The 11,781-nt window shown below is 54.3% G+C and overlaps 2 protein-coding genes across 2 annotated transcripts; one reads left to right on the top strand and one right to left on the bottom strand.

Annotated features, from left to right (window-relative positions):
• The first annotated feature begins 147 nt into the window (after nt 1-147).
• Nucleotides 148-3,986, top strand: LOC128270014 (leucine--tRNA ligase, mitochondrial). Its single transcript, XM_053007417.1, has 4 exons — nt 148-171; nt 1,253-3,059; nt 3,127-3,617; nt 3,687-3,986. Exons 1-4 carry the CDS (start codon nt 148-150, stop codon nt 3,984-3,986), a joined length of 2,622 nt encoding a protein of 873 aa, XP_052863377.1.
• A 499-nt stretch (nt 3,987-4,485) lies between these two features.
• LOC128274027 (uncharacterized) lies at nt 4,486-8,676 on the bottom strand. The gene has a single exon (XM_053012110.1). It carries the CDS (start codon nt 8,674-8,676, stop codon nt 4,486-4,488), a length of 4,191 nt encoding a protein of 1,396 aa, XP_052868070.1.
• Between the last annotated feature and the right edge of the window lie 3,105 nt (nt 8,677-11,781).

Raw genomic sequence — 11,781 nt, 5'->3', positions numbered from 1 at the left:
ATCACAGAAACGTTGCCCTCTTGCCAAACACACAAACACCGGAACTAAGGACACTGATTTTACGGTACTTTGAATGCTTTTTCTCGGTGCTACGTCTGACGACACGTCTGCACCTCGCCAAAGCCAAATTCCAAAGTGAAAAGAAAGATGGCTGCGCAAAAATGGGTTGCGGTAGGTTTGACGTCGGTACCGACGGGAGTTGTGTTTATGTTCGGAGAATGCTCAAGCCAAGTGGACTTGAGATGACGAAGTACACAATCTCCACACTAGAATATATGTGCTCTAACGTTTGCAGTATTTATGACTTCTATTCATGGCTACAGAGAAACTATATCTACATTGAATACTTTCATCGCTTTCTCCGTATTTGTAAATGCTTCAGCAAAATAAAGACAATTTCTTCCAACCCGATCCAATGTGAGCATCTCAAACATGCCGTATAGTTTCGTCGAATGACACTCGTGTGGAGACTTTTAGATGACGCAATTGGAGAGAATTGTTATACGGTTAAATATTGTTAGATAAACAATAGTTGTACAAATGTGCTTATCAAAATTTTCCAATGAAGAAAAGATTCATATTTTGTTATGAACTTGCAACTGGTGTAAGACTTGGAAAATATTTTTTTGTGCAAAGAAATCGAATTTTCTTATTGAATATTGAGTATTTGTATTGAATTGAACTCTTTTCAGAATAGAGATACATTGCTTTATTAAAAAACAACACTTTTAGAATGCATTTTAGTGAAATATAACAAAAAATAAACTTTATAAAAAATTGCTCAAAACACCGGTCTCCAATGAAAATGTTCATAATTTAGCTTGTACCGTTAATCGATTGTTGTGTTTTCTCTCTCATCGGGTGAGAGAGAAAGGTAATGTTGTTTACAAAACAATCGAGCAAACGATCAGCTGATCAGGGTTGTTTACATTTTTCCGACCGTTTCGATCGATGAAGAGAGAATTAGTTTTTGGGAGCGGTAAGGAATGTCACGAAAGTCTCCACAAAGTTTTCGCCAGCCCGGTGCCGGTGTTATTGTTATTGTAAAGTTAGGAAATAGTTTCGCTTAGCAATAATTCGTGCAGTTCTGCACTTAAATAGTCAACAGAAAATGCGATTACTCCAGTGGTCGCTCGTGCGACGGATCGCTCCCAATAGCCGACGGTGTTTCTGTTCTGCCTTCGGAGATGTTACGGTAACGCAAATCAGCTTTGATTCTTTCGTTTCGCTAATGTACACGTTCGTTTTGCAGTCTCCCCGCGAGCTTACATCGGAAATGAAGCTACAAATGGAAGAGCGGTGGCGCGGTAAACTCGGCGACGCACGATTTCAACCGTCTGCCACGGAAAACCCTAAACGTTACGTGCTAGCTATGTTCCCATATCCTTCCGGTAACCTGCACATGGGTCACGTTCGCGTGTACACCATCAGCGATGCAATGGCTCGCTTCTATCGGCTAAACGGTGCCAACGTACTTCATCCGATGGGTTGGGATGCATTTGGATTGCCGGCTGAAAATGCTGCGCTCCAGCGCCGCATTCCGGCGAACACGTGGACCCAGCGCAATATCGCCGAAATGCGCAAACAGCTCGATCTGCTTGCGTTTAGCTTCGATTGGGATCGTGAGTTGGCGACATGCGATGCCTCGTATTACCGCTGGACACAGCAGCTGTTTCTGATGCTGTTCAAGGATGGCTTGGCGTATCAACGAGAGGCACACGTCAATTGGGATCCCGTCGATCAAACGGTGCTCGCCGATGAGCAGGTTGACGACAATGGGTGCTCCTGGCGATCGGGAGCCAAGGTGGAAAAGAGGGTACTCCGCCAGTGGTTCATCCAGACGACACGGTTCGCTAAACCGCTTCTGGATGGACTGAACGATACAGAATTGGAGGACTGGAAGGATATCATAAAGCTACAGCGTCATTGGATTGGCGAGTGTGATGGGTACGCTTTCGAACTTCCGGTGGCTCAGGACCGGAATGAGAGTGTTTCGATCTGGACCCGGGAACCGAGCGATTTGAAAAATGCTCTCTTCATCGTTTTACATCCCGCCAATCTTTTAAACATTAGCAAACGAACGGATTGTACTCTCGAGCTCCGATGCGAAAATCCCTTCACAGGTCGCACACTCCCCGTAATTGTGTGCGAGGATGTTCCGTTTGCAGAAGGTTGTGATACGTACCTGGCCGTCGATAGCGAGGAGAATCGCCAACTCGCCCAAAAGGTTGGTTTGGTAATTTCGGGGGACGATCGTAGTAGTAAGAACGATGCGACATCAAATGAAGAAATTCTGCTGCAAGCCTTGTCGCGACGGATTGGTGGCCATGCCGTGAGTTCGAAGCTTCGTGATTGGCTTATCTCTCGGCAACGGTTTTGGGGTACACCCATTCCGATCGTTCACTGCCCCGGCTGTGGTCCGGTTCCGGTGCCAGAATCAGAGCTTCCGGTGCGGCTTCCTACCGATTCCGTTGGTGTTCCGTTGGCCCAGAACAGTGAGTGGTTACGGACGGAGTGCCCTACTTGTAGGCGAACCGATTGCGTTCGTGAATCCGACACGATGGACACGTTCGTCGACAGTTCGTGGTACTTCTTACGTTTCATTGATCCACACAATCGGGAGGCGATGTTCGATCGGTCCGCAGCCCATCACCTGATGCCGGTGGATCTCTACGTCGGCGGAAAGGAGCACGCGGTACTACATCTTTATTATGCACGTTTCGTGGCACATTATCTGCACAGCAAGGGGCTACTGCCATCGCCGGAACCGTTTAAACGATTGCTCGTGCAAGGAATGGTTATGGGGCGTTCGTTCCGTGTGGTTAGCAATGGAAAGTACCTTCCGGCGACGGAGGCGGAGATTGTAGACGAAAAGGACAACCGTGCCGTTGAACGGGCCACAGGGGAACCGGTGACGATGTTGTGGGAGAAAATGTCCAAATCGAAGCTGAACGGGGTCGATCCGTTGGAAGTTCTGCGGCAGCACGGATGCGATACGCTACGACTCATTCTGCTGGCTGATGTTGCACCCACCTCCCACCGGAATTGGTCCGAGGCCAGTGAGTAAACGGCTACGGCTGAAAAAATAAGACCCTTCCGTAACCACGATGTTTGCCCCTGTTGCAGCATTTCCGGGGATCTTGAACTGGCAAAAGCGAATCTGGATAACGATGCACGATTTTCGGGAGATTCGTTCTAAAGTCGGAACACCCGAAGGGATGGTGCTCCCGGGCCCGACGGAAGAGTACACCCAGCACGAGCACCAGCTTTGGGACGCCCGTAACTACTTTACCGCCGGCGTCACGTTCAACTATCGCCATTCACATCAGTTGAGTGTTGGGATTTCGAAGATGCAAGGTCTCACGAACGCCATTCGTAGGGCACCGTCGTCGGTGGTTGCTTTCAGTGCACAGTACGAACGGGCACTGGCCGCGCAGATCGTGATGCTGGCACCGATGGCACCACACTTTGCCACGGAACTGTGGTCCCAGTTTGTGGCCGTCCCTAATCGTGCAGCGAACGTAGAGGAGTATGATGGAATACGGTGGAACGGCGGAGTGTTTGACCAACGGTGGCCACAGATTGATGAAAACTTTCCGCTTGATTTAACATTCAAGGTAGAGACTTTTCGGACCGTCTGTTGGCGTTTCGTTCAGGCGTGATAATTCCTTTCCCTTTTCCCGTAGATTAATGGCGCAGAATGTTGCATTTTGAAGATTCCGGCCAAACGCTTCAACCAACTCACCCACCAAGAGGCGCTCGATTTGGCCCTACGGCAGGAACCGATCGTGAAGCTGATCGGCAAGCGACCGTTGCGGACGAGTGATTTTACGCTGTACCCGGACTGCGAAGCGTTTCTCGCTGTGGAACTTGACCGAGCAGTCGATGCCGGTGAGGCCGGAGAGCCGGATAAGGCAAAAAAGAAGGAGAAGAAGGAAAAGAAACACAAGAAAAAGAAGAACCTACAAGTAGTGCATATTGGTTAAGGTGGATGGCTAGTAAAGTATGGCCTTGTGGCGCCCTGTCGATTGTGTAAAGTAAAGAGGTTACGGTCGCGTTGCGTTGAGTGCTTTATTTTAGTTACATTTTTCAATGCGATTCCGACGGTCTGTAAAGATACACGTTGCCTCTCCCCTGCAACACTAGGAAGGTGTATAAACAGAAGGGTCCAAGAACAAGGGGACATTTTCTACGCAGTAAATTGCCACTGCAACTAGCTTCGGCAAACACTATCTAGGTCTAGAGCTCTAGGGAGCGGTAAACGGGTCCAGCGGTAGCGACGAGCGGAGAAAGAACACTTAAATCACTATCACAATGTAAAACACGAACGGACAGTTTCCAGGGACGGGCCGGATCCTTCGCAGGATAGCGCGCCGAAACCAAGAAATTGAAACGAAATCCAATGGCTGCGTTAGTCCTGCGATCGCGTGGACTAACAGTGAACACACGCTGGGCTGAAACCAAACTCCGGTCCGGTCGGTCCGGCTACTTGAGCAGCTCCATGAGCATCGCCTTGACGTAGACATCGATCTGCGAGTAGTCGATCAGCGTGTTGCGGATCATCTCGAGCAGCAGCGAGGGCCACATCGTCTCGAGCCGCTGCAGCTTCTCGACCGCGTTGCACGTGTTCTCGAGCATCTTGCCGAAGTACGCCTTGCCCTTGGCACGCATCACCGTATCGTCCTGGGTGGTGCTGTGTTTCTTCCACTGCAGTGCCTCCTTGCCGACGATGTTCTTCAGCGAGGGGTCGGCCTGCATCAGCCACTCCTTGGCGGTCATCTTTGACGCGTGGGCCGTCTCTTCCAGCCGCAAACGCTGCAGCAGTGGCTGAAGCAGTCCCTCCGGGAGGGACCACAGCACCAGATCGGACAGGCCGGCGTACGTGTTCTCGGCGGTCTGCACTTCTTCGGCCGTCACCTCCGTGCCGTTGACCTGCTTGAGGCCCCAGTGCGACAGCCGGTAGATGGCGTAGTTGCGCCACGCTTTCGCCGCCAGCGGGTTACCCTCCGGGTCGATCGTTAGCGACGCGATGCCCTGGCTTTCGGCCAGCGCATTGATCTGCCCCAGGCAAGTGATGTTCGTTTCGCGGAAGATAAAGTTCTCGGCATTCACGAACCGCACCTTGATCCGGCACAGGATCGCCGTGATGCTGTTGAAGTTGATGTAGCTAAATTTGACCGTGTGGACATCGCACGCTTTCTGCATGTTCCACTGTTTATCGATGAACCTGAGCGCTCCGAGCCCGTACACGTTCAGGTAACGGCCGCAGATCTCGATCAGATAGTCACCGCCCTGTTCGCGCTCCCGTTCGCCCGATTTACCCGACTTGGCCGTCACCGGTGGCCCGTAGTTGCTGCTCGGTATCCCCGAGTACGTTCCGGCTCCGTTCATCGTACCGGTTCCGCTCGAACTGGCACTCGACGAGGCATTACCGGCGGCGTTGTTGTTCGCGGCCAAATTAGACGAATTGGCCAGACTGCTAACGGTGGACGTGATCGTGGCCTGGCGGGTGGTTTGCATCCGCGACAGTGTCCCGGTGGCGTACCGTTTAATCGGTGTGTTGGCGAGCTTCGATTTCTGGCCGCGACTAGTTCCGACACCGGAAACCCCGGGAACGCTGGCAGCTGGCGGTGCAGCACCAACGCTTCCCGTCGAGTCCGTCGTCGATCCGGTCGAGTCGGAATTCGAGGACACGTTGGTGATGACCGATTCGGCAGCACTTTTTGCTGAGCCGGTCGAAAGAGTGGACAGTTTGTCGAGCTGCGCCACATCCGCGACCGTTTCCGGTTGACGCTCATCGAGCGGTATCGGTGGTGCTGGTAGCGTTGGTTCTGGTAACTTTACCGGGGCCTCCTCACTCTCGATGGGTGCTTCCTCTGCCGTCGTCGTCGGGAATGTCGCCATGCCACAAGTCTGGTCCGGTTCGAGGGGAACCGGTGGTGCGTCCGAGTCTTTCTCGGGTGTCGAGTTGGCACTGCACGCTACGAGGGTCGGTTCCCGTTCCAGCTCCCGGTCGATGTCCTTCGGGTGGAGCTGTTCCTCGTTGTCGGAGCTGAACCCACTGGAAACACTTGAATCGGCGTGCGCCCCAACACTCGACGTCACGGTCGACTCGGGGTCCCCTTTGGCAGTCTGGCTCTGCTCGAGGAAGGGGGCCAGAATCGGTGGCAGACGAAAGTAGTCCTCGCCACCCTGCTCGGAGAGCTGCGAACCGGAGTTGTCGTGTGACGAGGACCGCACCAGCTTGCGGTTGTGCGTCGCTTTTTTGCCATTCGGCAGCTTTTGGGGTTTCCCACCGGTCAGTGTTGGTCCGGTGGGCGCACCGTTTGACTTCTTGATCGGTCTAGCTGGTCCTGGTCCGTTCTCCGCGGCCAACACAGTGCTCGCCAGCTCGAGGTCCCCGTCCTTGCATGCCCCGTGGCCGTTGGCAGTGAGTCGCTGAGCGCCCGAGCGGGCAACAACCGTCGACTGCTGTGAGCGCAGCAGTTCCCAGTTGGTCCGTGCGTTCGAGATAATTTCCTCCCTTCGTATGCTCTGGCAGACGTCCGACGTTAGGTTGGAGTATTTGGTGTCGGATAGTTCCTTGTTTTTGCGCCACGCTGAAGCTGCGCGCCGTACCTGCTCTGTGATCTGCATCTGGCTGAGGGACACCAGCCCCGGCAGGTAGCTGACCAGAAACGACACACAGTCACCGGCCAGCGAGACGGGATTGTTTTCGATCGTCACTTCCTTCAGGTTGATCGCTTTCGCGATCGCCGACATGTCCTCGACGCACTGCAAATCGTTGTGGCAGAGCCAGAGCCGCTCGAGGTTGTGCAGATCGTCAAACCCGCACATCTTCTTGATCCGGTTCCGCTTTAGGTTCAACTCCTTCAGGCTGAACAGGCCCGCAAAGTCCGGCGCCGCAATCTGGCGCAAGGCGTTCCCGGCCAGGTTGAGGGATTTCAGTTCCTGCAGCTGGCTGATCTTGCCCGTGATGCTGCTGATCTTGTTGCCGTGCAGATCGAGCACCCGGAGCGTGGCTTTCAGCGAAATCAGCCCACCGATGTCGGTGATCCGATTCTTGCCCAGCAGCAGGACCGTTAAACTCCTCAACCCGTCCAGGCACGAGATCCTCTCGATCTGATTGTCGTACAGGTCGAGAAACACCAGATTGCCAAGATTGTAGCGCGGCGCCACGGTTTCCACCGCGAGCGGTATCGACATGGCCTGCAGCGGCCCACAGTTGGTGGGGGTCGTTTTCCCACTGTTCACCGCACTTCCGCCACCACTACCGCCGCCGGCGTTCATCGCGATCGCCGGGTGCCCGTTGGCAAATTCGTGCTCCAGCAGAGCGGAACCCGCGTGCGGCACCTCACTGATGTGCGTCAGGTTGTCGATGCTGAAGGACGGGACGAGCAGGAGCTTGCCGGCACGCATTTTCAGCAACCCGTTAGTCGTCTGACTGCCCCCCGGAGGCCCCGGGCCGCCGGCGCCCGTTTGACCGGCGCTCAAGAACATGCTCGGACCACCGATGAAGCTGTTGGACTTTTTGAGCAAACTTTTCTGCTGTGCCGTTATAGCGATTGGCCCCGAACCCGATGCCGATGACTTCTGAAGATGTGGAGATACATTCAGCGGCCCGGTGGCGGCGGAAGTTGCTTGTGGTCCGGTCACACCACCCTGTTTGGCACCGATCGTCATCTTGCTCTGGATGAAACCGGCCGACGTTCCCGTAGGGGTGGCCCCGGAACCACCGGTGGCACCACTGGCCAGATTCGGGCCCATTCCAAACAGTTGCGCCCGGGAGGTGGACTTCTGCCGCAGGAACTGCTTGACGGACTTGGCGGCCCCACCGTAGAGGGTTGTCGCGGGTCCACCCGAATAGCTGACCGCTGGCCCATTGGTCGGTGTACCGGTGGGTGAGGGTTTGGTCGGTGTCGAGTGCGGGCTGCCGCCGTACACCGGCAGTGGGGCTGGTGGTGGTGTTGAGCCGGCCACCGGTGTGTGGTTGTTGTTGGGATCGGCATCCGGTGGGATGTGGAACGAGTTGATCAGGTTGTGCTGGAGTGACAGAAGCCGCAGGTTTGGTTCGTCCTCGATGATCGGTACCGAGCTGAGCCCTTTCCGGTCAAGGTTGACCCGATCGGGGTGCTTTTCGCGGTCCTTCTGCGACCGGCGTATGCTCGAGACCCCGTTCTGGACGATGAGCGTGCTGTCGAGGGGTGGCGGAGTTTGATCGTCGAATGGGCGGCTCGCCGAAGCACCCGGTGCCTGCAGCAGCGACGCATCGATCGCCGTCGACGTGCTTCCGGCCTCGTGATGATGGTGGTGTACGCCATGACTGCTTCGCTCTGTGATCACTTCCGGGCGTGGCGCAAAGATCCGCTGCGAACGATGGTGCTGGTGCGGGTGTTGAAGATCACCACCGTTGGTCGCGTTGGTGCCGGTGGTGGAGAGCTTCTTCAGGTACGACGAGCTGAGCGTGCTGTGCGATCGGTGGAAGGTTCGCAACCGGCTCGAGTGGCTGCCCCCGGGCAGGATGCTCCCGTTCGCTGCCGCGTTCCGGCTGGTGAGCTTTGGCACGACGGACTCGATCTTCAGCAGGGCATGCTGCGAGGCAGCCGCACCGGGCGTGCCGATGATACTGTCGTTGATGTGGAGTGCAGACTTTCCGCGAATTTTCGGTGTACTCATTGGAGCTACGGGGTTCCACTAGTGGCGCCCAGCCCTGCCCGCTTCCGAATGCACGCCCACGGGCTGTTGTCCTTCTTCGCAGCTGTTACCACCGCACGGGCGCCGTGGCCGGTGATGGCGTGGCTCGCACGAGTCGCCTTTGGCGTCTCGTACACACACTTACACACCGATCCCTAGTCATGGTCCTCGGGCGGTCTCGGTATCAGACACCGAGACCGCGGCTCTGTCTGCCTCATGCCTGTAAGATCTGATAAATCACAGAATTATCACGTGGTCGGAGTCCCTCCGGAACAACGGGGCCGTCCGAACCGTACGCAGGTCCTGCCCGCCTTCCCGCTTGATGCCGTGGATGTAGTGGTGGCCCACGCTTCTTGTTGTCGCCGACCGTTCGTAAAATTGTTTATGATGACTTGCTACAGGCACTGGCTCCTTTCACTCACTTTGTCCCTTCCTGTCTCGCTCTCTTTGACACACTCTCTGTCTCGCGTCTATCCACACGAAATGAAGGGGGTCCCGCGAAAGGGGCCACGGTGCGCAGTCGGCGAAAATCAATTGAAAGCCGAAAAGGCCGATGTTTCGTGACCGATTTTCTCTACAGCGACACAAACGCGTCTTGCCAGTCCTTGCCGGGCTCGTTCACTCGTTTCACGGCGTCAGTCCAAGCGACGCGAATAATCAAACGGAGTTCTTCCCGGAAGTAACAGTTTCACAAGGCGATGATGCACCGTGTGGTGGGTCCCAGGAGTTACTACCCGCGAAACCGCCAACGACCGGATTCGAACGCAAGGCCCCAGTGTCCTGACGGCCGCCCGGACTAGCACACTTCTGCACTCGGCAACGCGATCCCGCCGACTGGCGCGCTTCGATTCGTTCGGGCGCTTCGTGTTCCGCGGGTTCCGCGGCCACATCAAATCATGCTCAAATTTCACTGTCGCCCGTCGCCGTCTGAGTGGCCCTACCGCCCTGTTTGTGTGTGTGTGTGTATTTAAGGGACCCGGAACTAGGGGTGGTGCTGGGGCTCCTTATGCCGAGGAGAGCCACCATGTCTGCATTTTGATTACCTCTCGCGCGCGCGACCGTCGTAGGGTGGTTATGTTGTTTATGATTGAAAATCGCGGCCCACGGGGTCGGTTCGGAGCACTTGTTTGCGTACGCCCCAGACCCCCGCGGCGCGGGCTGCGGAAATCACCCCGGTACACCTGCGCGCCCAAGTGCGCCGTGTTGCTGTCGCGGTGTGGCCGTACGCCTCTCTATCTATGCGCTATGCGCCCTATGCTCGTATTGAGGTTAGATATAAACAAAAACCTGGTGATTGCGCTGAATGTTGTTAAGGCGAATAGCGCGACTATGTTTTCGGCCGAGCGGTTGTTTGCGTGGTTGCCGTGTAGCATAAAGCATTGGGCTCAGTACGGTTGGCACTGACGCCTGGCGTTAAACGGCTGGAGGAAAAGCGTTGAACTCCGGTGCCATCTTTCGGAATTAGTGACCAAGGTATGCGACAGGCTTTCAATAAATAAGGCTCACATGTGTCTGGCAGATGGTGGAAAGGGCGGCTGATAGCTCAAACTAATCGAATCCTTTAACAAATCCGGAATCCGGTTTAGATTTTTGTGGTATTCATTATGTACTATTAGTTAGTTTGTCTCGACCTTGGGATTTTGAAACCACGTACTCCCGAAATGACGCAGGGTTTGTGTATATTTTCTCTAAAAAATGTTTTACAGGAGTTTTGCATTTGCACATTCGAAAGGTGGATTCAAAAAACACGTTGATCGCTGGATTCGTTTCACGTGTTGATGGATCCCTTCGGATGTCTTCGGAGCGAGCGAATACAAACAAACGGAAGACGACTCCAATCGGCGGGTAATGGTGGAGACGCTCGGTGGCCCTCGGTGGGTGAACTCGTCAGAACGGGGTAGGCTTTGTGATTCATTCACTACCACCAACCTGGCGAGTACTACCTACCAACTGTGCAAGAGGCAAGGAAACTTTTCCACCCCCTCACACAAACACACACACACACGCTGGTGTATGTAATAATTTAGCTGTTCTCCGCCTAACTGGGGCTGCAGGTTCCGCCGTGAGGGTGATTAGAGCGGCACAAATTCCGAGCTCGCCGTTCTATGACGTGTTTCCGGTTGTTCAGCTGCACTCCATAAACCAGGGACGTGCGCTGAGTGGGGAGCACACGTCGTCCCAGAAGCCTTGTCCCAGACGCCGCCGTCGTCGTCGTGACTGAAGCATGCGTTCTATTCCCGTCCAGACCGCTGGCAGCATATGGCAGCGCTTCCGGAAGTCTGCATAGTTTCTGGCATTCCACCGTCCGGACAAAGTTTGCGCGAGCCCTGTCTGACGGCCTCTACCCTTTACCCGGACTCTCTCTCTCTCTCTATCTCTCTCTTTCCTGCTCAGTGCAGGGCACACAGGGTGAAAATGTCTTTCAGGGAATTTCCGGAACGGTCGGTAAAAGTGTTACTTCGAAGTGCCTTAAGTTCGCCGGCGCGAATTGCATGAATGGTGGGAAAAGTGAAAATTGTGGAAAATCCGCAAAGTTTCTCAGGTCTCAGCAAACCAGCGAAGCCACCCACCCGGCGGGGTTCGGGGTCCAGGTTCAGGGGGGGGGGCGATGTAGCGAGTGGGTGCCGGGTTCGGCCTACATTTTTGCCATTTGCACCTCACTCGCCCAGCACCTCACCGTAGACTGCACCACGCCACAGCGCAGGGAAAAGCACCGAAAGGTCAGGTGAAACAGGAGCACCAGCCCCGTCGCGATTGGAGCTCGATTTAAAAATGGCAAAAGGAGTTCCAATTCTATTGCGGTACAGTTGGGTGCAAATTTTATTACTACTAGTACTACTTTCTTTGACTTTAAGTTTGGTTTTATCAGTTCTAATAATAATAATACAAATAATGGGGTGAAATAAAAAATTGGAAATACTCTGCTTAATACATTTTTTTAAAGTTTAGTCAAATAATGTACTGACAAAAGGTTTCACTGAGGGCTAATTAGGAGGACAAAAGGAAGCTACATTCGGCAAGAAATGTCAAAGGGTTTGGAACAAACCCTGTGCCGGTGGCGCAACTGTGTTTTTTTAATGTATGTAG

The sequence above is a fragment of the Anopheles cruzii genome, chromosome 3, assembly GCF_943734635.1.
Source record: "Anopheles cruzii chromosome 3, idAnoCruzAS_RS32_06, whole genome shotgun sequence".
In the NCBI taxonomy this organism is placed as follows: domain Eukaryota; kingdom Metazoa; phylum Arthropoda; class Insecta; order Diptera; family Culicidae; genus Anopheles; species Anopheles cruzii.
This window is presented reverse-complemented; position numbering and strand designations above follow the sequence as displayed.